At 41.7% G+C, this 25,729-nt stretch overlaps 1 protein-coding gene and 1 long non-coding RNA gene across 5 annotated transcripts in view; one reads left to right on the plus strand and one right to left on the minus strand.

Moving 5' to 3' along the window:
- SLAIN2 (SLAIN motif family member 2) overlaps nucleotides 1–10,117 on the plus strand; it is a 35,128-nt gene extending 25,011 nt beyond the window's left edge. Inside the window, exons 7-9 of one of the 3 annotated variants that reach the window (XM_062492751.1) lie at nucleotides 1,040–1,117; nucleotides 5,450–5,759; nucleotides 7,474–10,117. In XM_062492751.1, the coding sequence (XP_062348735.1) occupies nucleotides 1,040–1,117; nucleotides 5,450–5,759; nucleotides 7,474–7,540 (455 nt within the window). In that variant the 3' untranslated portion in view covers nucleotides 7,541–10,117. The other 2 variants (XM_062492753.1, XM_062492752.1) reach the window with 2 other exon arrangements.
- On the minus strand, nucleotides 111–25,729 carry LOC134043945 (uncharacterized). 2 transcript variants are annotated; one of them, XR_009933205.1, is made up of 4 exons: nucleotides 25,610–25,729; nucleotides 22,345–22,607; nucleotides 12,327–12,499; nucleotides 111–365 (listed from the first exon to the last, which is right to left on the minus strand). It is a non-coding gene; the product is annotated as an uncharacterized LOC134043945 (long non-coding RNA). The 2 variants fall into 2 exon arrangements; XR_009933204.1 differs by lacking the exon at nucleotides 111–365 and having other exon boundaries at nucleotides 10,165–12,499.

The following is a 25,729-nucleotide window of genomic DNA, read 5'->3' on the forward strand; positions in this document are numbered from 1 at the left end:
TCAGGATCTTTTTGCACAGCTGTTCCCCCATGTTTCTTCCTTCTCGCTATGGAAATAAGCCTTGCTAGTGCAATCAGTTTTATGCTGGTATAAAACTTCATACACAGAGATAAGCAGAGATGTTTATTCATGCATTATCATTTTATGAAGTCTCTGTGTAGTCAAAGCTTTATTTCATTGACTACTTTCCTCCTTCCCCCCCCTCAAATGTGCTGCGATGGAAATAGGCTGAGTCAACGCATTCCTTCTGGCAATAAGTAATTCTCTCCATGCCAAGATTCTGCAGCTCTCGGAGCATTGGCTTCTCTCTTGGTAACTGGTAGGTAGTGAGGTCATTTCAAGGCAGTACCAGACCTTGAATGTTACTGGACAAGAGGCAGGACAAGGGAGGAAATGAGCAATAAAAACCAATTTCCATCATGCTGTGTACATGCTAATAAATCTTAGTGTTAAGTCTTCATTTTAAGCTTAAGTCCTCTTGCATAGCTTTTAAAGAGGGGAGAAAAAAGACATCTCTCAAGAAGGCTTAAGTCTCCATAACTGAAGAATACATTTTGTTTGTATGATGATCATTTTAGACAAATTATGCTTTTGCATAGTGTTAGAATGTATTTTTTTAAACACTTTTAAAATTAAAAATTTGGTCTTGCTAGGTCAAATGCAACAGTTTAATTTTCATCTTTGTATCTAATCTTGCTCTCATATTGCTGCAGCATGTTTGCTAGGTGGCTTGTTCTCCTTTTGGTGTTTTAATTTTTGTTTTGCATTTCTGGGCTTTTAGCCCTGCAAGAAGCTTTACTCTTACCAAATCTGCGCATTTTGCACTGCAAAATTTCTGACACACTCCTCTGTAACTCTTTGCCATTAAGAGCAAGCACCATTCACAAAACGCCATCACTTCCAGAGTCATAACAGCTTTTTGAGTGTTTAACTCACACTGTTCCTTGATGCTTCACAAGTGGATACAATTCTGAAATTCCCAGTAAATTTAGTTTTCTTATCTTCTTAGACAAATATAACACTTCTTGTCTTTCAACAGCTCTGCAAAGGCAGAAAAATTTGCCTCGTGCTGCCTTCAAAACCAAACAGTTTCTTCAAACTCCATCTACAAAAGGAGGTAATTAACTTACAACCTCTTACCAAGCTCCAGCAAATCTCAGCCTGGTTCGCCTGCATTAAATCTCACATGTTCTAGATTAATAAACTTGCTCTTGCAATTACTGTAGAGATTAACCAAGTGGTCCTTGCTGTATGAAAGTTAACTTCTTGGTCTAAATATTAAAAATAAACTCTGTGTTATATAGGAGATTGAATTTTTGAGATAAAAATCCAAGGAATATTAATCAGGAAATATGGATTAGAAAAGTAGACTCAGAAATGCACATTCACTAGGGCTATAATTGTATAGGAATTTTTATAATTGCAAGATACAGTTTTTAAAACAAAAGCTGTAAAAATGCTCATGCAATTCTTTGTGCTGGGAATAAAAGCTAACAGATTTTTCCTTGAAAAGATGAATGTAAGCTGTCAAGTTATTTTGCATGTACTTGTGCTTTCTCTTTTCCTCACAAAACCAGAAGGTTAATCCCAACATAGATGAATTAAAGTTTTTTAATTCAAGGAATTAGAGACTCTTGTGTATAATATTCCAGTTTGCTAATGGCTGAACTTGACCTTTTTTTTAATAAAATGAAATATTGAGTCTCTAATCCAACCAGACAGCTTTATCTGATTTTTTAATCAGCTCTGGCAGCCTTGTATATGACACTGTCTCAGTTTCACATTAAAGGTAAACAATGATTCTGGTTTTAAGCATAGTTGGTCTGTTGTCTATTACAATCAAGAAGATCTCATTTTAAAGATCATATTACACTTGAGACTAATTCATAAGCTTGTAGATGCTAGAATCCTTTAAGCATTGTGAGAGTCATTGGTGCAGACATGAGGGCTGACAGAATTTACGTGTTTCTTGTGGGGATTTTAACAATGCCAACTCCTTAGAGTCATCTTCATGCCATGCAGGAAGTTTTGGCAAAGTACGATGACTGGGAAATAGATTCATATTAAGAGGAAGTCTCTTAAGCGTTTTCATACTTCATGCCAAGTAAAGTTCTCACAGTGTTCTGCCACCATCGTTATTCCTCTGCAGAGCTTTCTTTTCTTTCTTTCCAGTTGGCCATGCCTTCCTCTGGATCTCTGGAACACTTACTAGGTCAATGGCCTAGTCTGAAAAACTAGGAATGTAGAGAAAATCAGCTTTTCTTTGAGTTTTTATTCTTTATAAAAATTTATTAAACCTTAGTGAATGAGGAACAGAGCACATTGCGCTGCCAGTTATATGCTCCAGTTTATGGCTTTTGTCATTCCTTACTGCAAATGAGGACCCTTTCAGTTACTTGCTTTGTCTTTTTCAATTATTTGCTATTTTATGGTCCTTTATGTGTTGGTTTTCTTTCTTCTGATCTGAGATCCTCATGAGTATAAAAATATTTTGCATTAATGAAGCAAGACTTTCAGAGAAATGAACAGCTAAGCAAAAATTGATTTTGCCTTCTTAAAATACTGTTCATTACATAGCTTGACACCTTTCACACACACGTTGGGTTTTTTTTTACCACTTTGTGGTAACATCTCCCCAGCACCTTCTCTTGTCCAGGCTGAAGACCTCCATCTCTCTCAACCTTTCTTCATAGGAGTGATGATCATCCATGCTCTGTACCTGCTCCAACAGGTCCACATCTTTCCTGTACTAAGATGACAGATCAGTGTATTCCTATAGCTATACCTCATCTGTTCTTTCATGTTGGGTTGATTCATCTCATCATGATGGTTGTGATTTAACAACTGCATTAGAATTTAATCTGTTTTCAAGTTGGTGTGCAGCAGCTGGCCTTGGAGTGCAAGCCAATTAAGTTTGCAGCTTCACAGCATCCTACTTTGCCACATGGAGATCTCATGCTCTCTGCCCACAATCCAGGACAGAATCCAGAGAGGGTAGGACATCTAAATGTCATGACTGCACCATGCCTTTTTCTTTTGTTTTTCTTTTTTTTTTCTTTTTTTTCTTTTGGTTGCCAGATGTTTTAATTGTAGTTGTTTCTAGTTTACTTTATAAGGAGTTTGAGTTGTGTGAAGTTGTTAAGCACTTCCCTTACATGTTTACATGTTTGTGTTAAACATGTAAATCAGCTAAATACTATGCATGGGTACACAATTATCAAATAGTCTGTGATGCAGTTCCTCACTCTTTGGGACCCTGTCTTACAGATAGGCCAAACTGACTATTACGAATATCCAAAACTGCTCTGAGACCTAATTCTTTATCTGTAGAACAGAATTATTAGGCAGTTTGCCACACTACATCATGTGGGCTGCTCTGGAAGACAATTCATTCCTTTATGTACAAGAGTGAATATAGCTCTCAGCAATGCCTGCAATGCTGTGCTGACAGGAAATGTTTTATGAATTGACAGCTCAAGTTTGCAGCATGATAAAATACGGTCAGCAGAAGGTTAAAGAGGATGGAGAAGACTGATTTACTGGATCCTTACTTCTGCTGGGAATGCAGCAAGCTTTCTTCTGTTACAACTTTTTGTTGCTTATATTCTAAAAACCTTTTCCCTGTTGTGCCTGTAAGAGGCCCAAAGCTCAGTTTGTATACACTGGCATTACTCTGTTGGTAGCTGCTAACGTGGTGCCGTGTTTGCATTCCAAGCTTTGTAATGAGGAGTTCAGTGATAAAAGCTCCCAATATTTGCACTGTAGAGTCACTTGGAAATTCTGCAGATTGCATCAATGTTACAGGCGAGGTCACATTTTAAAAACTTATATGTAATCTATCTTAGTCCTAGGAACCCTGATGCTCTTCTTGCCCAGTCATTCTGTTGTTAATGCTTTCCTTAATCCATACTTTGGCTTGATGCCAGCTTTTATTTTAAGGTTTTTTACTCTCCCTGCTGCTTAGCAACTGTCATGTGTTTTTGACCTCTCTGTCACCTTTTCTTGTCAGCTTTTCCCATGAGCAGCTTCATGCTGTGTTTGATATTGCTATCAGGGGAAAGGCCCCCTTGGGTAGTCCAGAAAGGAATCAAATCCAATTCACATCTGTAATGAGGTACATATTAATCTTCCTAGACATTCCCTATAAGAAATGGCTTCAGAATACAATCTCAAAATTACCAGTTTCTCTGTACCCCACTTAGGATGCTCATTCCTGCATTACTCATCTCCTTTCTCACTCCTCGTGTTCTTACTGGATCTACCTTGAAGATGATGATAAAAGCTGTATTAAGGATCAGCTTCTTTATGTAAAACATCTGTCAAAAACAGTGGAACTTTGGTCTCAGTATAAAACATTTATTTAGTAGAAGAAATAGTAGTTAATGCAAATTTTCTAAATGTAAACATGGTTTTGTTACGTGACTGGTTTGATCATCCTGTGTTGACTCTTACTGACCCACCCTGATCAGTTTGAAAAGCTGGTGAAATTTCATTCCATTGCTAAGATTACGGGCTAATTCAAGTATTCTTTTCAGTGATAAATTATGTATCATTTGAAAATATTTCTCATACTTGTAAAGAATTATGCTTAGGGTTTGGCATTATCAAAGGACTGTTGAACATTCTGCCTTATCAACCTATTCCCGAAAGACTTGATGACAGAACCTTACATGCTAACTTAGGTACAAAGGAATAGAAAACAGGTATTAGTTATAAACAGGTATTAGTTATACTGATAATTCAGGTAATGTTTGTGAGAAGAGGGAAGGCTATAAATTGTTAGGGTTGTCTGGTTTAAGTTTCACAGCAGCACCTTAACCTCTTTGGTGTTGGGGGTTGGCTGATGTCATCCTTAATTCAAACTACAGAAACCAGCTGTCAGCTGGGGACAACTGACCCATCTTCTTTTTTTTTTTTCCCATTTGCAGAAAATGTGGGATGTAACCATATCATTAGATGAATTCTAATTCAGTGGTTAAAAAGAACAGCATAAAAGAAACACCAAGATGCTCTTCACTCAAAATTTCATCACTGACACCTAATATACACTTTGAATCTGTTTAAAGCCTGTGTCACATTAGAACACTGTTTTCTTTGACATGTTCTTTCACAGATGGGAATTAAGTTCATGTGTTTCTGAAGCAGTTAAATTTCTTCTTAAGAAATACCTTCTCTATTTCTTTTGACTTAGCTGATACAACAATTATATATATGATTAGGATTACTTACAAATCCAAATAAATGTTTGTAGTGAGCGAAGAAGGAATTAGTTATGATATCAAAAACACATGACAAAGAGGACATCTGAATTCCTGTTTCTCATTGCTGCTTGATTGGCTGTATTCCATTATACATTCCATATTGTTTGTATAATCACATAAAGTAATTTCCAGATTTTAATTTCAGTAATATTGTAACGTAAGCTGAAAGTGATTTCTGCATTTTCCAGTACCTTCTTCGAGTAAATTCCGCTCGCCTGCGGCACCATCTCCCTTAGCCCTCCGACAGCCAGTGAAGGCCTTCAGTAGCCACGGACCGGGCTCGGTTGCCTCTCCAGAAGCCGCACAGCTGACGCACAGCAGTTCTTCACCAGGGCCTCTTGCAGCCCAGAGCTCAGGCTTGCCTAGCCCTGCCAGCAGTATTAACAGCACTACTCTTGCCAGACCAGCAGGGATGAGGAGTGGTTTGCCCAGACCCAGTGCCCCTTCCACGGGGGGGATCCCAGTGCCTCGTAGCAAACTTGCACAGCCTGTTCGCAGGTGAGTCTCTGACAGGTAGTCTTAGGTCGAAGTTTTCAAAATAAATTTTGTGCACTGTGTATTTCTGCTGCTTGTTCTTGCAATTGTTATTTTGATCTCAAGGTCTTCAAAACAGAAATGGAGACCTCCGTGTGAACTATTTCCAAAATAGATTTGAATCCTATCGAAACTGAAAGATAAAGGCTCTTGAATGAGAGAATGAAGGTGAATGAGTGGAAGTGAAATCATTAGTGGAAGATAATGAACTAAGTAATTAAGAGCTCAGTCTGGGCTGAGAAGGCAGCAAGAATTTGTCCGCATGTGGTGCAGAGTTGCCAAAATGTAGCTGGCAAGAGAAAATTCACTTGTGTGACACATTCTGAAGTCAGTACTACTTGCATCAGTAACTCAAGCCATGGTGAGAGGAGTTTCTCTCCTTGGGCAGTTGGAAACTTCAAGAAGGAAGATGCACCTCGACAGGGGAGACATCCATAGCATTTGCTAAACTTATCATAAAAATCACTGTAGTTTTAACTCACAGGATGAAACAGAATTTTTAGCTTAAACATAACTGTGCTAGCACCCAGCTATAGAAGCTGCTTGATGTGTCTTTTTGAAAACTACTGCAAGAGAGACTGAGTATTAATGGTGAATGTCAGCTTTCACTGAAGGTGTCAAGTAGAAGCTGACACAAGGAAGCAGTCATCTATGAGAAATACTAAGAATCTCCTTAAATGGAAGGGAAAAACAATTAGTCTCTAGTATTGTAAAGAGAAAATGGTGGTAAATAGCACAGTGGAAAAGTTCTGTTCTGCAGTGGATGCTGGGTGGGGGAATGACAAGTGACTGTCACAGCACTGACTTATATGGTTAGAGCCTGCACTGGTCAGCAGTATGGAACTTTGTGTAATAAAAAGCAGTTGTTTTGCCAGGAATTTGCTAATAGTAGTGAAGTGTGGTTGTCCAAATCACAGTTTGTCTTAGAGAAAAATGTTTCACTTGCTAAACCTTTTAAAAATTGACTTTTTTAAAATTTTTTTTTAAACTTTGCATGTATAGGACAAAGGGAAACAGCCCCAGCTTGCACCAGAGGAGGTTTAGGTTGGGCATTAGGGGAAATCTCTTCACCAAAAAGTCTGTCAAACTTTGGAACACACTGGCCAGGAATGTGGAGTCATCATCCCTGGAGACAGCTAAAAGATGTCTAGATGTGGCACTTTGAGACACGGTCTAGTGATGAACTTGGCAGTGCTGAGTTAATGCCTGGATGTGAAGTTCTTGCAGGTCTTTTCCACCCTAAACAATTCCATGGTTCTATGATGCAGACTCTGTACACAGTGTAATAATCAAGTTTCTACAAATGTCAGATCTTGATGTAAGCAAAATGTAATATTCTAAACAAGGATTTGCCTGTTTTTATACATCACTGAAAAAATGGCCAATTTTAGGTGGAAGCAGATTAAGTTTGCATTTTCACAGAGTATAATAGCAGTAAGTTTTCTGTCTATTTATTTATTTAGCCTTCTTTTCCTGGTGTGGTAGTTGCCAGGATACAACACATGCAACCTGAAACTGAAAATACTCTAGGGCTTATCTTAAGTAAACTGTATTGCGGAGAAGCATATGAATGAAGTGTATATCTCAGTTATTTACAAAATGTTTAAATTCTTATGTATTGTAGATAGAGACTTCAGCAGTTATATATGAAACTGAAAAACATCTCATTTCATTTTAGATCATTACCCACTCCCAGGACATATGGCAACGTGAAAGACGAGAGTTGGAAAGATGGCTGCTACTGATCTGCACAACTTAACGTAGAGTTCCAGTGCTCATGGATACTTCCTCACCAGGCTAAAAGACAGCTTGATTAAACAAACTGTTCAGATGTGACTCTTGGAATTTGTAAAAATTCCAAACCTCTCTGTCTCTAATTAGCACAAACTGGCAGAGATTATTATAAAGCAGCACTTTAATGACATCTAACATCAGATGTTTGGTGGTCATACAATCACTTTACATTAAATTGCTATCAGTTCTGGGGGCTTTTTATTGCTTGCTAAAAATGTTATCAATATGAGCATTTATGAGAGTGGCCAATGTTGTGACAAAAAAGAATGAATGCCAAAGAAATGCCCATCTTGAAAAACAGCAAGGATAACTATCAACATACATTATCCAAAACTTTGTTTTCAGCCTGTTTTAACTCAGCAAAAAGATTGGTGAATATGTACTATTGAAACAAGGCTACATGAATCAGAGCTAATGTTCTAATGCTACAGTGCTAGGGAAATGTTGCTTTTCACAATTGTACGAGATCCCAACTGGGATTGGATCCGTCCTTCAGTAGTGCAGGGAGAATCAGCAGTTACTCTGGAGGATTAGGCAGAATAGGGGGCTGTAGCCATGACTTTTACTGCATTAAAAGGTTTGAATGTAGCAGACACACACAATGCAATAGTATAGATTGCATCTTTCCTATGTTTATTTATTGGCTTTACCTACTCTTATGTTTGATTGCCAAAAGGGCTTAGTATCAGTTGTACAATCTTTATAACCTTAAATTCCTGGCTCAGGAAAGATGGCCTTCACTATTGTAGCCACATTTTTAACACATGGCTTGCTGTTTGGGGAAAACTTTTTGTAATATCAGGTTTCCTTGCAAAAGAAAGAGCAAGTGATAATTTTGATTTCTTCTAATACCATACCACTATACTCGCAGCCTGCAGCAACTGTAAATGCTGATAGTTAAGGAGAAGGAAACACAACTATGCACTTGTAACATACAAATTTTAAGGAAATGAGTTGACTCTTGATGCCAAATGATATTCATTTAGGTGATGTTCCATGGTATGAGGGAGTTTTCTGTATCCTATTTTTTTACTTTCATCCATTTCTTAAATTGGTTTATTTTAAATTGTAAATATTTTTACAGAAGATATTGCCCATGTAAGTGTGTTTAAATATGTACTTTGCCTTACATATGTGTATCTTACATTACTGGTAACAGAGTATGAAACCTGCTGTGTCTGTTTACAAGCTATTAAACTCCTCTGGTGGCCCTGACGTCCTCAAATACATTTTGCTCAGAACAGCTGATATATTTAGCATTGAACCATTGTTTTCTGTTTTGGAAGATATCATGCAAAAATCTGTAGCTGAAGTTATATTGGGTGGGACTAGTTAAGTGGAAGGGATTTCGTTTGAAGGTTTTTCAATATTTTGGATGTACAGTTGATGAAGTAAGAGAATGTGAATGGTATCTCCTTTGTGCAATGACTGACAAACACTACAAGTCAGATTGGATGGTAGGTAGCCTTCAACCCCATTAGTTAGTGAGTTTGGGACTGCTGGTGTATTTTGCATCCCACCACTAAGAGGATAACTAATCCTGAAATTCTAGCACTTGAATTTTAGGCCAACATTAACATACTCCTGGATGAAAAGCCATGCAATACTACTTGACTTGGAAGAAACCAAATAGGAAGGAGTGGAGATTAATTTGCAACTTAAACTACTCAAGCAAGCTCTGGGTTGATGGGTGACTTCACATCCGAGACCAAGATCTGTGCTAAGATTTCAAAGTAGGGGTGTCATATATACTGTAATTGTCAGATTTCAGCAGAAACCACCTTTCACCAGTACAGAGTAGTACATGCCACTAACCTGCAGGTACAGGGAATGGATGTCAGTATCTCATGTCACTGTTCAGCAGAAAACAGAACTAGATCAAATGTGCATGTTCTCAGTAAAGCCTGAATTTTAATATTTCAGCATTTTGCAAACCAATGCTGCAGTCTTCACTGAAGAAAGGGGAATTTAAATTGATGGATTTTATCAAACTTTGCTTGATTTACAAATTTTGAAAGTCAGTTTAGATGACAATATTGGGGGTTTTACCATGGCTGCATCAAACTTGTGTACGTTTCCTTAAGTTAAGTAATTCATCGCTTGGGTAAATTCAGCTTGAGTTTTGTAGGGACTTTTTCTCTGCTGTTCCCCCCACGATACAGCAAATGACTTCCTGAGAAGACAGACTGTCTGTTTGCTAGAAAGCCTTTGTGCATTACCAGTTCACTGGTATCAGGAAATCATGGGGCTCTGTGTTTAGAGATTTACTGCAGAATTGTGGAAATATGGATTTGATAAAATAGTGCCTATGATTTACTTAACTTATGTTTGATATAGTAGTAAGGGTTTTATGAATGTGGATTACTTTTTGTGCCAACAGCTTGGAATTGATGTATGTGTGTAGGCAGAAGGATTTGTTCTGCTCCCAAAGTTATTTAATTTTTTTTTGTGTTTGAATGTTTTTGTAAGTGTTAAAAGTGTAAAAAAATATATAAAATATTCTTACCACAAAATACTTCCTGGGTCGTTATTTTTACAACAAAGTTTTTAATAGCTATTAGAAATGTATAGAATATTATTTTATGGCTTTTTTGTCTGGTTGGTTGGGTTGTTTTTCAGGAACTGTATTCACTTTCCTAGAGGTTACCAGTATTGGTTTCTGCCCACTGTATATCATGAACTGAAGACAACACTGTATTTGGGTGAAATCTGATTTCATTGACAGACAGAGGTGGACTTGTGCCTTTGCTCTGGAAGGACACTGCATAGTTCAGACTTACATGAAAAACTATTCCAAATTTTCATCCAGAATGATTTGTATGGGCAGTTTGAAGTATACAAGCCTGCCTTTCCCTTTTTTCAGGATGTGTGCTTAATTAAGACCACCACGTGAAACAAAATTTTAATTTTGAAAATTCTGGAATTTATGCAGAAAATTGAGCAATGTAGAAATGTACCTACTAAGCCCTCTTGGAACTGATAAATACACATTTAATCTACCTTCTACATGAATGCCTCCATCTTGGTCTCACACACAAGGAAGAAGTTTTGAACTTGGTATCTTTCTGTAATCTGCAATGGATGCAATAGTAATATGAATGCCATCTTTGTGTTATCTTGGTATTAATAAGGGCAGGTTTAGTTCTATTTGCTAGCCACTCAATGTGAAATTTAACAAAATTTAAGCTGTAAAACTTCTAATAAATTGTTTATCCCAGCGTAGTCCCTTATTTTGTACTTAAGCCAGTAGGTTAAAATGTTTCCCCCTAGTTAACTGACATTTATGTAGAACAGGCTTCAGACCTGCTGCTTCTAAAAGGTATTGTCACTTTTTAATCATGCAGTCAAGTACCATTTGCCCCACTCCTTCAGCAAAGTAGAGCAGTGTCAAAATCTGGTAATTAATAGCCTTTTGCCCTTCTCTTTTAGTAGGTTTCCGTAACAAACTCTTCTATATTAAACTTGTTTATAATTAGTATCATCACCATATTGCAAGACTGAAGATTAGAAATAGTGGTTTCTCTGTTCTCATTCTGAGGGAAGGTGTGACAGCTCCTTTGGGTTCTCTTACATTTCATGTGTGTCCCCTCTAGAGGAGTGACTGCAGTGGTGAAGGAAAATAAGTGATGAACATATGAGGAGGCAGAAGGCTGCTGGTCTTGAGATGGCTGCACAATTTAATCCTCTAAAACTTACCTTTTTCTTTCTCAGAAATACTTGCATTAAAACAGGTATGGGAAATGACCATGTCATCAGTATTGTCTGCAGTTCTCCCTCTTTTGATTGGAACAGAACAAATTGTAGATGTAATGTTTACTTTTAAGCAAAACAGGCAACATGTGATGTTGCTTTGATTTAAGAAACAAATCAGAAGCCCCACCTGCTCCTGACTTGCATTTGTGCAGCTGTGCAGTCCGAGTCTGACACCTACAGGCAGCCTGTCAGTACTCGCCCTGCTTCAGGAAGGTGAGGCTGGGTTTTGACTGCTCTCGGGAGCATCCATGTCTTACACACAGCTGCCCGGTGAAGAAGATGATTTTGGCTCTAAGAGTTAACTGAAATGAGCAAATTCCACCGGACTCACTCTCCACAAGAATTTTTTACAACTGTTTTCAGCTCTGATACCACGTAAGAGTTCTGCTGTGTGTCATTGTCCTCTTTGCATTGAATGATAAATTCAATGGGACCACGGTAAGCACTTTGAAGGACACAAAATGTAACTGTAGTGATTAAGATGATTTGTAGCTCTTCAGCATTTATTTAAAGGAAGAGGTAGCACAAGTTACTTTTTACCACCAAAGAGATTTTTTAACTTGGTGCATTATCCACCTGTTACAAACTGAATTTAAAAATTAAAAAAATATATATTTGAAAACTGGAATGCCTGAGATCTCTTTGCAGTGTGGCACTCTGAGGGGACAAAAGTATACTGCACCTTTCACCAGATTAAACAGAAGAAGATACTTATATCGTAATTTGAGTTTCAGCAGCATAAGGAGATGGAATCACACGGTTGGAAAAGACCTCTGAAATCATCAAATCCAACCAACCAAGTGCCATGTCCAGTCTTTTCTTCAACACCTTCAGGGATGGTGACCCCACCACCTCCCTGGGCAATGCATTTCAATGTCTAAAAACCCTTTCTGTGAAGAAAATTCTATGTCCAACCCAAACGTCCCCAGCACAGCTCAGGGCTAGTCCTCTTGTCACTGACTGAAAGAAGAGACCAATCCCCACCTGACCACGACTTCATTTCAGGCAGTTGTAGAGAGCAATAAGGTCTCCCCTGAGCCTCCTTTTCTCCAGGCTAAACATCCCGAGCTCCCTCGGCTGCTCCTTGTGCTAAAACTAGAACACAAGAACTAGAACTAGAACTTGTGTGCTCCAGACCCTTCACCACCTTTGTTGCCCTAAAAGAAAAGAAAAGAAAAAAAAAAAAGTAAATCCATTTCCTTTTGAAAATAGTTTTAATAACCTAAACAGTAAATACAGTAAATAATAGTTTTAATAACAACAGTAAATCTTAAAAGAAAGTGGCATGTGGTGCCTTCTCCCCCATCATTTTCTCCCCTTCCTTGCTGTTTTTAAATTATCCCTGAAAGCTTGCTTCCATTGCCAGTACAGTATGGAGATTCAAAACAATGCACCAGTTGGGGTGAGTGGGTTATGCCTTACCGAGAAGGTGACTTTGTGGTTTGTCCCCAGTGCCACTTGACTGCTGGTTATCATGTACAATGCACGGAATACAGACTACATCTTATTTTCCATTCTGGTTTTTTTTCCATTTCTTTGCCATTATTTTCTTGGAACTTGGAAAATTGCAACCTTTCACAGCTGTGCTATGACAGGCTGATTAAAAACCTCACTGGTGCAAACAGCTTGGACTAATGTCAGACAAACTACTACAGCCAGCACATGATCTCCAGAAGCCTGACACCAGCTACCTCCATCCTCCTCCAGCAGCAAGGCTAGGGCTTTTTTTCATGGGAATTCTCTACACAGTAACAGGAAGGTAAATAAAGACACTTCTGTCCCCCTTGTTCCCCACCTCTGCCCTGCCCAAGAGCAAAAAGTGCTTATTAAAGGTGGGTGTAGATCATCAGTGACTTGACTTGGGACTCTCTGGGTTTGGCTGCTTAAAGCCACAAACGTGATCAGGAAATAGCTGGGGTGTGATGTATTGGTGGTGGAGGAGTGGTCAGGGTAGGGGACCAGCATGCTGGGCTTTCCCCAGTCTCCTGCTCTTCCCAGGCACCTGCCTTGGGCACTGACAGATCAGCTGCTGGGTTGGACGGGGGAGCCCCTGCTCTAACACCAGCATCGCTGCGCTGTACCTCCCAGACAGCACTCTTCTCCATTTGTCTTACAGCACTCTTCCTAAGTTGTTTGTTTCCCTTTAGACATTATCAGCAAACAAAACTATGCAACCCATTACTATAGCTTAGTTATCCAACTGATCCTTACCTCCCTTTCACTCAGCAGGGTTAACACTGCTGTGTGAATTCTACAGCTGCTGTTGGTCTCTGCGCCAAACATGAGTGCCAAAATGCTGCCAGGAGAAAGTAATGCTGGACCAAGCTCTGGGTTAAAGTGAGTTTGGTTCCTGTTCAGGGCAGAGGGCAAGGCCAAATGTGCTGCTGGCTGACTGAACCCAACACATGCCAGATTAAAGGCAGCATGAGTGTTCTTGTCCAAAGCTGTTTGTCTTAAGGATGAGCAGCAGGACAGAGTATCTTGTTCCACCATAATTACATCTTTGTCACTCCCCTCTGTGCCGTTGTCCTGAGTCTCTCCTGGCTCTAATAAGGCTAGCCCGGGCCAGAAGAGAGTCAGGACCACACTTGGACAAAAGCAAAAATCCAGAAAAGGCTCTCAGTGGCTCATGTCCAGCACACTTTTATTCCGGAGAGAGAGAGCGAGATAGGAAATAGCGGGCGTTTTTTAACCCAGAGACAGGGGAGGGAAGAAACACATCACAGCCAATGGAGCGGCTCTGAAGGGGAGAGATTGGTAAGAGGGATAGACCACGCTACAAACCAAAATAGGGGAAACAGAACAGACCATTTTCAGTGCAATATAAAACCATGATTATACACTGCAACACTCCTCCTTTAAAAATAAAACCTTTTCTGAAGCACTTGATACCATTTTGAATCCCCTCTCAAAGAAAAAGAAAAGGGAGTTCAGGCAAACCCTCTGCTTTTCATGCTCTGTCTCAGCTCCTGTCTTAGCTCCACAGTGATCCATTTACCCTACATTTACTCACCCAACTATTATGCCCAGGGCAGGGTTGTATTGTTTCTGTTCATCTGTTCCCCACCAGGCTAATGCAGACACAGAAAACCTCTGTTACTGCCGCTTCAAGTGACCTGTGTTCAAAGGAGTCGTGAAAACCTTGTCCTGATTCTCATCCCTTTTAAACCATGTCTACATGTCAGAGACAGCAGTGTGGTATCAGCACCATCACACAACCTCAGAAAAGCAGCCTGGAGCAGTCCTTGGAGCCCCTCCATCCACGGCCAGCCTTGCTGGCAGGAGCCAGCAGCCCCTGAGCCACAGGATGCCCCTGCCTGCACATGCAGCCCCAGCAGCAGGGTCACGAAAATCCTTGCTGAGGGTGCAGCTGCACTGCAATAGCAGCCATTGATAACACCAGGCACGGCTGCTGCCGGGCCAGCACTGTCCATCCGGTGCACACAGACCTCCTGAATGCCTGTGGGCTCAAAGAAATCATTTGTTACGGTGCAAGAGTGGGCTATAGGGGACCCTCAGTTGGTTCCCTGCTCTGCCACACACTTCCAAGGATGAACATTTATTTCCTTGAGACTCAGCTCATCATCACTGCAATGACTCTCAGGCTCCCTGACTTGCATGCTGGGAGCGAGGGGCAGCTGGCTGCTATTTAGAGAAAGGGGCAGCAGTCAGTTCATATCTGGTCTGATACAGCGGGGTAAGTTCAGAACAGAAATTTGGTTGACCTCGGTTTATGAGCCCAAATGTCAGAGAGCAGATAATACCTATTGTAAATGTCAGAGTCAAGAGATTTTTATATTCTTTTTAAAAGAACATCAACAAAGATTTAGTGACTATTGATGCTGCCATTCACACAGGCTCAGCATGAATGGTGGGGCCCACATACACAAACATAATGGAGAAATATTAAAGGGACTTGCTTAAAATCATGGATCTGGTAAAGCACCCAAGCCCAGCTCAGCCTTCCTCATCAATAAAGCAGCTTTTGGCAACACAAGGCTCTGATAAAGTCTGGCAAATTCAGGCTACCTTTACCAGAGCAGAACAGAAGGATTTTATTGATATATGGTGGACTTCTCACCTTTACAATTTATCCTCACATGAAAATTTGCGCAGGGTACTGAAATACAATTTTCTGCAGGTCCCTGCACCCAGCCACCAGTGCCAGTTCTTCTGCCCAGTAATCCACTGCCAGTGGAAGAAATGGAAAATTCCATTTACAAAGCCACCTCACAATTTACTGCTCAAGATTTGCTACTGTGTAGTAGGCTCTACTGATTTTGTAACCTATTTCCCCACCTTCACAAAGGTACAACACCAGTTTAAGACTCCTTTCCCCAGCCCAAGTGCCTCAATGGCAGAACTGAAGTACAAAGAAATAGGTGATTCTTGTTAAGGAGCTCCAACCATGTGCCCTCTTCAGGGCCTTGACTCAACCCATCTCCCCCACTCCTCTCCCAGGCCACTTCTCTGTGCTGCCCTCCAACCTGAAAATTCTCAACTGTTTTCATTAGCAGAGTCTATCTGTGTGCTTCCACTTTCTGCACCCTTTTCATTATCAAGATAATTAAATAAGATTAATTACCAAAACAAGTTACTGAAATGTACCTATCAGAAACCTTCTTTCAAAATTCAAAACCACTGGTAGGTTCATTTATAACCCATTTATGTATTCTTTTTTGCCCTTTTATTTTTCTGTCTTTTTTTCCCTTTTATTAAGTGCAGGGTTTTCTTTTTTCTCTTGGCTTTCTACCCAGGATTCTTCAGACACTAGAGGGTGGTCTTGCTTTCACTGTGCTTTTCATCCCAAGTTTGGTCTAGTTCAGTTTAAATTCACCATGTTGTCCTGAGCTTTCACAGAATTGTCCATAAGGTCCTGAATGTAATTAACAGCTGCATCTATGCCAGGAAAGCCCTAGTCTGAGGGAGACACCTCTTGAGGAGTCTGAAACACCCTCATTAGACTTTTTACTCAAGCATCTCATAGATTTAAACCTCTTTAAATTGTTTAGGATTTCAGAAATATCTTCCTACTGATCTGTGTTTTTCTGGCTAAATGTGTGGTGCTGTGTGGTGATACAGCAACATCTCAAGACAATGGGATGCAAGAAGGCTTGTATTGAGCTACTCAGAGATGGCATGGATTACACAAGACATACACCCCTCCTCTTCTTGCCGTGGCAGTCAGCACAGCACTCAAGTAGAGCCTAGCCCCAGAGCAGCTCCTCTGAGCAAACCAAGCACAGCAATGAGCCACCAAATCCCATTGGCACGGCTGTGAAATTACTTCAGGGGTTGGGAGTCTGTGTTGCACCAGGACTGCTTCTGCTTTGGGGCAACAGCAGAGACTGCAAACTGATGCTGTTACTACTCTGCAACAGGGAGCATGGGTCAGTCTCCTTTTCTGCAGAGCTTGGCTTCTCAGGGCTTCCAGATTTGAGCATCTGATCCAAGAAATCTCCTGGGAAGAGATCAGCTGTGACATGCATTTTTGCACAAGCAGCAGTGAAATTTGCACTCGTATATTAGTGCTTCCTACACTGGTTGGCCAACAGCTCTTACTGTTTGTTATGATCTCAAAATTAAATTTTTGGTTATTTAAGGCCTTTCAAAAATCTGCTTCTGCGTTCTCAGATAATATCTCTCAATATCTAATAAAGGCTAAGATCACTGCCAAAAACGTCTTGAATGTCAAAAGGCCTGGGATGCTAACAGTGAGTGCCAGCATGCTGCAGGGACAGGGAGCAGCCATGAGCTATAGACAGCCTCTCCAGCTGAAGGGAAAATATGCTTGGACACCTTTCCTTTGCTACTGAATCAAAGGGTTTAAAGAAGCCCTTACAATGAATCGCTGCCTGCCGGAGGAACCCAGCAGTCATCCTCCCTGCTGAGTCTCTCTGGGAGCAGAATTCACATGTCTGTGGAGACTGGAGGTGATTGCTCACTGCTCATGGCAGGTCCTAAGGAGGGTATCAGCAATACCATTCAAACACTTCAAGAAGCTACTAGTGAAAATTGATTCTGTAGATGTTTGGCAGTGGTAGGGAAACAGATTTCTTTTGTCGTGAGGGATCACACTGTACGTGCTGCCTCCTCAGGACCATGGTACCAGTTGGAGCTTAGTGCTCTTGTCTCCAGTGTGCAGCTTTGCCACTATTTCCAGCATGATCTTATGCAAATTAATCACTCCCATGGAGAACTTCTCCCTCTGTACATGAGCATGGTAATGTAATGACCCTGCATCTTTGCACTCGATAATAAATTCTTTGGGGATGGGGAAGGTCCCTTCCCTAGCTGGTTTGGCATTAGTACCTTGCATCTGGGACCCGGATTTGTTTAGACTTCTTGGTGTTAGCTTGAAGCAAATTGTTTTGCAAGAATGAGCTGTACTTTCATGGGAAGTGGTGACTCTGTTACTTCCTGTCCATCCTCAGCTCCTGTCCTGCACAGCACCTCCCTTGCCTGGAGGGGTTGGGGCAGGGTTTGTTTGGGTGGACTTTCCCTCATGGGCCTGGGGTTACTGCAGGTACTGCTCACAGCTGGAAACACTGAGCACGGATACCTTACAGATGGCTGTGGGCAGCTACTCCTTTGGTCCCTGTCAGCTTTGATTTCAGCAGCAAGAATCTCCTACTGAAACTTCCTCAGCATTTAGACTACCCATGTATACAAGGGTAAAATACATGTTTCAAACACTTTATTCAGAAATTATATGATTTAAACAGTGTGTATTAAATAAATGTCATGTATGTATTTATATTAATTTAGGAATTGATATATTTTAATATCTTAAAATTAATTCACTAATTAATTCACTAATTAATTCACTAATATCTCTAATTTTTGCTTTCTTATATTAAAATGGACTCCAATATTATAAGGAGCTCTTATGGTGGTCCTTTTGTGTATATTTATTCCAATCTTTTGTTTTTCTTTAATTCTTCCACCCTGAAACAAAGGGCTAACCACTTTTTATTCCTTCCTCTGACTATCCAATCCGAAATAACTCTGTCCAAGGCCTGTTCTCTGGCAGGCAGGATGCAAGATGCTGCCAGCTCAATAAAATTTGCAAGCAGCTCAGGACACAGGCTTCATTTGTGGGCTGTGAACCGCATCTGACATCTCCAGCTTGGACAGATGCCTGCAATCCCAAAGGTGCTGCCAGCAGCTCCAGCCACAAGCGCAGTCAGTCCCCAGAGAGACGTGAGGTTTTACTGGCACTGGCAGTGTCACCAAGGAGGACAAAGGATTTGCACAAGGTACCAGACAACCGGGTAAGCAGGAGCCTTGTGGGGTCACCTGGTCTTGCCGTGCCACCCCAAAGCAAAGTCAGCAGCTGGAGATGTTTGCCTGACCTTTCCCAGGATATCACTGCTGCCTGCCCAGACTATCCAGCCTTCAGCACCACTGCTTTTATTTGCCCCATCAGTATCTGATTTGAATCTTTCTTACAGCAGCTTAAACCCATTGTGTTTCTGAGGAGCTGTGAGTCCATAATAAGAGATTACTCTCAGCTAGTGGTAGAATGGATACCTCAGGCAGGAGAAAATACTGCCCTGGCTTCACACCCAGCATTTCTGCTTAGGCACTGCAGAGAGGAAATAAAAGGTCTTGTTGATGAAGACATTCATGCTTTCATCTCTCTGGAAAATCAACAAATATACAAAGCCCAGAGTACATCTGCCTCAGCTGCAGTGACATACAAGCTCTACTGATACCATGGTTTATTCAAAAATATTCTGCTTCATCACAGTTTTAAAAGTGCACATAACACTGTGTCAAGACTATTTTCATAGAAATAATATACAACATTAGCTAAGACAAGTAATAAGAGATGCCTATTATGTTTGAGATTTATTTCTCCCCATTTCCCTGAGATTTTTTTCTAGACAGCTTGAGCTCGAGAGTTAATTTAGATAATGGTGCACATATTCTGAAGGGCTTGCTTATTTGCTGATCAGCATTACTGATATTCATTTTTAATATTTGGTTAAAAATTGGCAGCAGGACAAGAAGCATTTTTATTCTATGCATCCAGGCACCTTCAATGCCATGATACAAATGGCTGGAAACTGAGTGCAAAGATATTTGTTGTGTGTAACCTGATACAGAATACTGATGCTATCAACTTTGATCATTCCCATGGGGCTCACTATTAACATTCCTTTTAATATGGAGAAAACTTTGACAGGTGAGTGATGTAATTTTTCTTTTGGGTGTCTTTCTTCAATTAAATGAATACCCTATGAAGCAACTGCTGCTGTAGATGGAATTAAATTTATTTATTTATACATTTTTTGACAACTAAATTAATCTGTGGGGTAATATCTTAGTGTCATTTACTCTGATCTGGCTGTTTTTTGCAAAACCCAAATTATAGATTGCACAAAGCCACATCTGTGTGATCTACCTCCACATCACCTCTCTTGATTTATGCCTCTAACCCCAGGTTCCTACAGAGCAAACTAAGAGGGGGCTGAGACCATCAGCAGGTGATGGGTGCCAAGTAAACCCAGGAGGACCTGGATCTGCAACTGCACACCCACCCTGAAGCCCCACCATCTACCAGGTTGTGCACATCCCATCGTCACAGCGCTCTCCTGCCGTGATGGCACTGCTGTCCTTCACAGCCATCAGGACTCCCCACACCACAGTGTGGTCCCCCACAGCATCACTGAAGATGCTGAGCAGGCTGTTGGTGATGCTGCTGGGGAGGTCAGTCAGAGCTGTGACGTCCAAGACATGCCTGTTTCTAAAGTCCCATGGCTGTGAGAACCTCTGCAAAGTGATATCTGTGCCTGTAGTGCAAAATACCACTGACATTTAAATCTGAATCCAGTGCTTTCAGAGTCATCCTCATCTCACCTCTTTGTCCCTGTCTGATGGGCCAGAAAGCTAATTTTGGCTCTTCTGGACCAACGCATACATTAGTCATCAGGTCATTTATTACGACTTTTCATCTTAATCCTGATAGTACTCCAACTCCAGAAAAAGATCAAATTACAACAAAAGGGAACAATGAATGAGGCAGAATCCTTTCTTATTTGAATCTGGGTAAAAGTAACTCACATAAAGGAATTTATTTGCTTAAAGAAAAACTTACTGCTAGTAATTGTTTTACAGTTGTAGGGATACAACTGCCTCAACAACTCACTGTCAGCAGTCAATTTACAAAATTATTCTTCAGTGACTCCCCAATTTCATCTTTTTTTCATGGACCAGAAGACCTTTTCTAATGGGATGGTTGGCAGAAGGCCTCTTCATTTAGAAGGCAGATCATGCAGCCTTATACACTTAGTTCTAATTATGAAGTATTGGAACATTGTGACCTGAGGCATCATGCACTTACTCGTTGATTAATGGTCTTAAGATACCTTAAAAATAAACATGGGGGAGCACCAAGTGCAATAGGAGGATTTTATCTTAATAATTTCTGCCCTTGACTGCTAACCCAGATCTTCAGTGAAAGGATCTGTTCCCATTCGCTCAGAGACTGAACACACATCGGGGACAGAAAGGAGACTGCCCAGCCAAGGTAACAAGGCTTACGCTTGTTTGTCTTTCACACCACTACAATTTAACAAAATCTCAGAGGCTCTAAGTTGCCTGGGAGAGAGCACTGCTCCCAAGGCAGGCACAAATACAGAGCAGGACTGTACGAAAACAGGCATCATTAGGAGGAAGAACCCATGAGAAAAAGGGGACAGCACTCCCATGAACAGAGACATCACAAAGACAGCAGAGAAGAAGAGAGGCAGATGCAACGCAGCAGAGGAGGGTGCCTGGATGCCTTTGCCACCTCAGCCAGGAGAAGGCAAGGATGAGTTGATGGGATCTCACCTGTAAAAGGAGACAACAGGAACACAGCAATGACTGCTGCTGAAGAGGAGAGGAACAAACATTTATCTAATTTTCTGCATCCTGAAATTCAAACCCTTGGACTGGTCAAGGATGCTGGCCATGGAATAAGAGATGCTGATTATTGTGGAGATTTACCAAGCAGGATTGAGCAGCAGCACCTTGCTAAGGACAGGACTGAGGAGACTTTAAGATAAACAAGCTCAGGATAAGACATAACAGTGCTGCAAGTGTGGCCAGGTGTTAATGCTGAAGAGCAGCAGAAAAGCCTGGGAGGCAGGAAAGGCAGGTCTGTTCTAGTGCTTCTGCACTACAGACAGCTGCAGGAGCAATGAACTAGCAGAAAACCCACAACTCTTGTGTTTCCTCCACCTACATGGTACAATTGCACTCTGCCTTTGTGTGAAACACAAGCAGCTTGGGGCAGGAGCAACATCAATCAACATCCTCACCAAAGCAGTTCCTGCATGTGTCTGGCTGGGGAGGTTTCTTAGGAAAAACTTAATCACACACATCTCAGTGCTTCATCTCATTTCCAAAATGTATTTTTTCACCTGTTTAGTGACCAAGCTCCCAAAAAACTTAACATTTTTTAGAAAGAAAAAAGTCACTTGTCTGCTCTTACAGTTGCTGGCTCTGTGAGAGTGGGCTATGGGTGGGAGTGACAAAAGGTGCAAAGCCTCCTGTGTGCTCCCACTCTTGAGAGACAGAGTGGAAGACAGGTCCTCGTTCAGCAAAGGACCAGGTGACACATCCTTCCTAGCATAAAGATAACCATGTAACAACAAGCAAAAGCACCAGTATCTCTACACAATTAGGCTCCAATTCCTAACTCTCCTAAGCCACAAAAATAAGTGCTCTGGATCTACATTATAAATAAGATCAAGCTTATGCATTTCATGGAGTTTACCACAAAATTACCCTAAACTTCATACAGGGTCTCACACAATGCACAATAAAGGAATATTTTAATTCGAGGCAACAGCAGAGACTTTTCTTTTTCCCCATGGTAAATGATTATTGCCCTATGTAGTCTTTAGTTTAATTTTATTTCTATCCATAGCCTAGGTGCATAGCAAGTAAGGTAGACATGGAGGGATTGTACATCCCCTGGAAATCAGAAACTACTCCTGCTAGGTCTCACCTGAACATCACTTTCACAGCAGTATTTTGTCCCAGCATCTTTAGTAGCACCACAGCCTTAAGGTGCTGACTGAAAGCTTCCCGTCCTCCAGGACTATCCTTCAGAGGCCTCTCTTCCTCTGCAAACACCCAGCACAGCTCCATAAATCAACTGGCATAGAGGCAGAGCATGACTTATGGGAGGGTGACGCCTCTTCCCGCAGAGCCAGGCACAGCACGCAAGAGCCAAGGCGGGTGGAGCGGGGAGCTGAAATGGATATTAATCTGAAATGGGAAGAGTGGGAAAAGAGGAGGTGACCACCTTTGCTTTCTTACCCAGCCCCATTGGCTGCTCTTACGGAGTGGTCGTAACTACAGCATGCGCACTCCTAAGAGCAACATGTTTGGGATTTAGGCTTTCAAGCTCAAGACTCCAGTTTATTCCCAACTCACTTGGGACTTGCAAACCAACTCTTCTTGCCTGAGGCTCTGGAGCCTGCAGAGCGACAGGCACACACCAAACCTCCTCCTGCTGCCCCAAATTCAGCTCAGTGAACTACACTCACAGCAATTTCCCTTGGGGGTCACCAAGAAGCATAGACACAATGATTGCAATTTGCAGTAGTCCCAGGCTATGACAGATGCTGTTAATCTCTGTCAGGAGAAGCAAGTGATTAAAACATCCCACAGTGCACTGAAGCAGTCACTAACTGAGTGAACAGTCAAGGTTGCTTTGCTCATTCCTTACAGTACAATCAAAATTCCTTACAAGTTTATCCTCTATTTTTCCACCTTTGATTCTAGTTGAATAAAGGCAAGGCACAAAAATCCTGTAATAAAGGAGCAAACAGGATTCCTTGGTTTTGAGAGACTTCTGCATTTGCAGACTGCTGATAGCACAAGTGCTCTTCTGTGAAAATCAACCCCCTTCTATTGTAATGCAATATTTTTAATAAAAGTTACAAACGACAGTAAGTTCACATTTCAGCAGTCCTTTCCCTCCCTCTTCTTTCTTCTTGCTCTTATCCTCTCACCCATTTTTCAACAGAAGGATTAATAAGGAATAATTGGGAATTATGTATGATCAGGTTTACTTGCCAAGTCTTTTTATACTCAAATATTCAATTTGTGGCTTCCAGTAATAGCAGGGTAGGCAGTATTCTTTCTCCTGCCCTCCACAAAAGAAAGCAGAAGGGAATTACCCACGGATTTAGATACATTGAGGTGTTCACTATGTGTGAGCTGGTTGGTCACAGCCAGATGCTGCAAAACTACTTAGCATCACTCCAGACTGTGCTTTCATCATGACATGTCAGGAAAGCATGCAGCAAGTTAGAGACAAGAACCAAGCAGCAGGTACAACTTTTTTTTAATTCTACACGCTGCATGTGAAGATATGCCAGGTGCCCACCTGGAGTGGAGGTACTTTGTGGATGGACAACTAGCAAAACACATCTGCTGGGTTCAGACTTGGTTTTCCCTGGAGGCAGCTTCACTGCTTGAGTTTAAACCATGAGTTTAACTTTATTTTACCTGATTAATTATAACAAAAATCTCAAGAGGTCTTGATTTGTTGCGATGTATTCATGACATTTTCCCACTACAGTTCAGTGTCCCTTGAAACTGAAGTTTATGCTGAGAGGGTGGGCTCTGAAAGAGCCTGCATCTTGTTCCAGGGATACTGGACTCCTCCTGTAACTGCCTGCGCCATAGGTGCCACACGTTGTGATATAAAAATATCTTCCTGTGACCAGCCCTGCTGCAGTGGGGAGCTTGGGGAATGGCAGTCAGAGATAAAGCAGGAGGCCTGGCTGTGCCCTTCCCACCTGCTCAGTAAGCAGCCGCCTTGTGCTCACACGGTGGATCCATCCTGGGTCTGCCCACAGTGATCCCTGCTCGGCCGCACCACAGGGAACCACCCGGGCATTCCTTACAAACCGGGGAGGGTATGATAAGCAAATGACCGGCATGTTGTGAAGCAAAGCACTGGCTACGTGACAGGTGGAATAAAATGTAACAGTGGTAAGACTTTATGAAGCACAGTAAATACACCGCAAGCACTTCTCTACATGTGCAAAACAGAAAATTAAGTCCAGAGAACGCTGTTTGCTCCAAAAGCCTACCAGATCCTGAGCTCCCCTCCTCTAGAACCTAAAAATATGAATGAACTAAAGCAATCTGGATCCTATTTGATTGTTCAGCTCTGATGACTCATCTTCCCTGAGCTCTCCTTAGGCTAATGACAAGGAAACAAACACAGGCAGAACAGTATTGAACTTGGCGTCATTTTGACAAAGTGCATTCCCAGGGTTTTGTTACCAGGTACTACTTGTACTTCTTGTGTCACCTGTGCCCCAAGAAAGAGCCAATGATTTCATAATCAAACCAACTCTTTTTCTTTCAAGTCACCAATAGCTTCTACTCAAGACCTGGGACAACCTAAAGTTTTACCCAAACTTGCTGTTTGATGGAGCTTAAGGCAAGCAGCCAGTCAGGGCAGCTCCCATAAGCTCTCCCCTTAAATCCAGTGTGTCCCCCTTCAGCTGTGACCAGAAAGGCTCCATGCAGAAGCAGAGGCACCCACCAAGTGCAGAAGCCAAGGGGCAGCCCCTGAGGTTGCTCTGTCCTGAATGAGCTACCCTCACCCAGGAGTGATAATGTGCAGTGGTGGCTGTGACCCCTCTATGCCCTCTGGGTGAACAAGGGAACGAGTTACATTCCTAAAACAAGGCCAGTAGTAGTGCCAAGAGTGAGAGTCACTGACGTTATCTCCTGCCCTTGGAAGCTGCCCTCCTCTCTCAAGAACTCTTGCCCTTCTGAATCTAGTTGGGCATTCTATACAGCACTTTGCTTCTAAAGGAACAGGGTGACACACAATAATTGAATGAAAAGTAAATGCTGTAAGCACAATTTTATGACTGAAAACAGTTTAATCACCCTTGGATATGATTTTTGGATGACAGACTAAATGTCTTACCCTGGCTTGAATATTTGTGTGTCAGTGAGCTTGCCTGTTTCCTTCACGTGTACTGACGACCCTTTAAAAGCTACCACCTCTCCTGACAAGTTTCTGGGTCCCCTCCAGCAAAAAGTGGTGCCTCCTCGACCTCACACAAGGGCTTTCCATCCTTCCCCACACATTCCAAAACCTTCACATCAATAGCAACTTTCCTGGAGGGGGAACGAGCTCGGCGATCCCTCAGCAGAGGGGTCTAGCGCTGCCCACCCACATCGCGTCGCTAATTGAACTTTTTGTAACGCCGACGCCAAAGCAAATCCTGTGGTACCTCAGGTCCTCCGCTGGGAAGGTCGGGCCCTGCCGGCTCCAGAAGAGGCTGCGGGGGTCACACCGGAGGGGGATGCGGCCGCGAGCCGCCGCCGCCTGCGCTTCCCTCCGCCGGGGCCGG

Source organism: Cinclus cinclus, chromosome 5 (genome assembly GCF_963662255.1).
Source record: "Cinclus cinclus chromosome 5, bCinCin1.1, whole genome shotgun sequence".
NCBI lineage: Eukaryota > Metazoa > Chordata > Aves > Passeriformes > Cinclidae > Cinclus > Cinclus cinclus.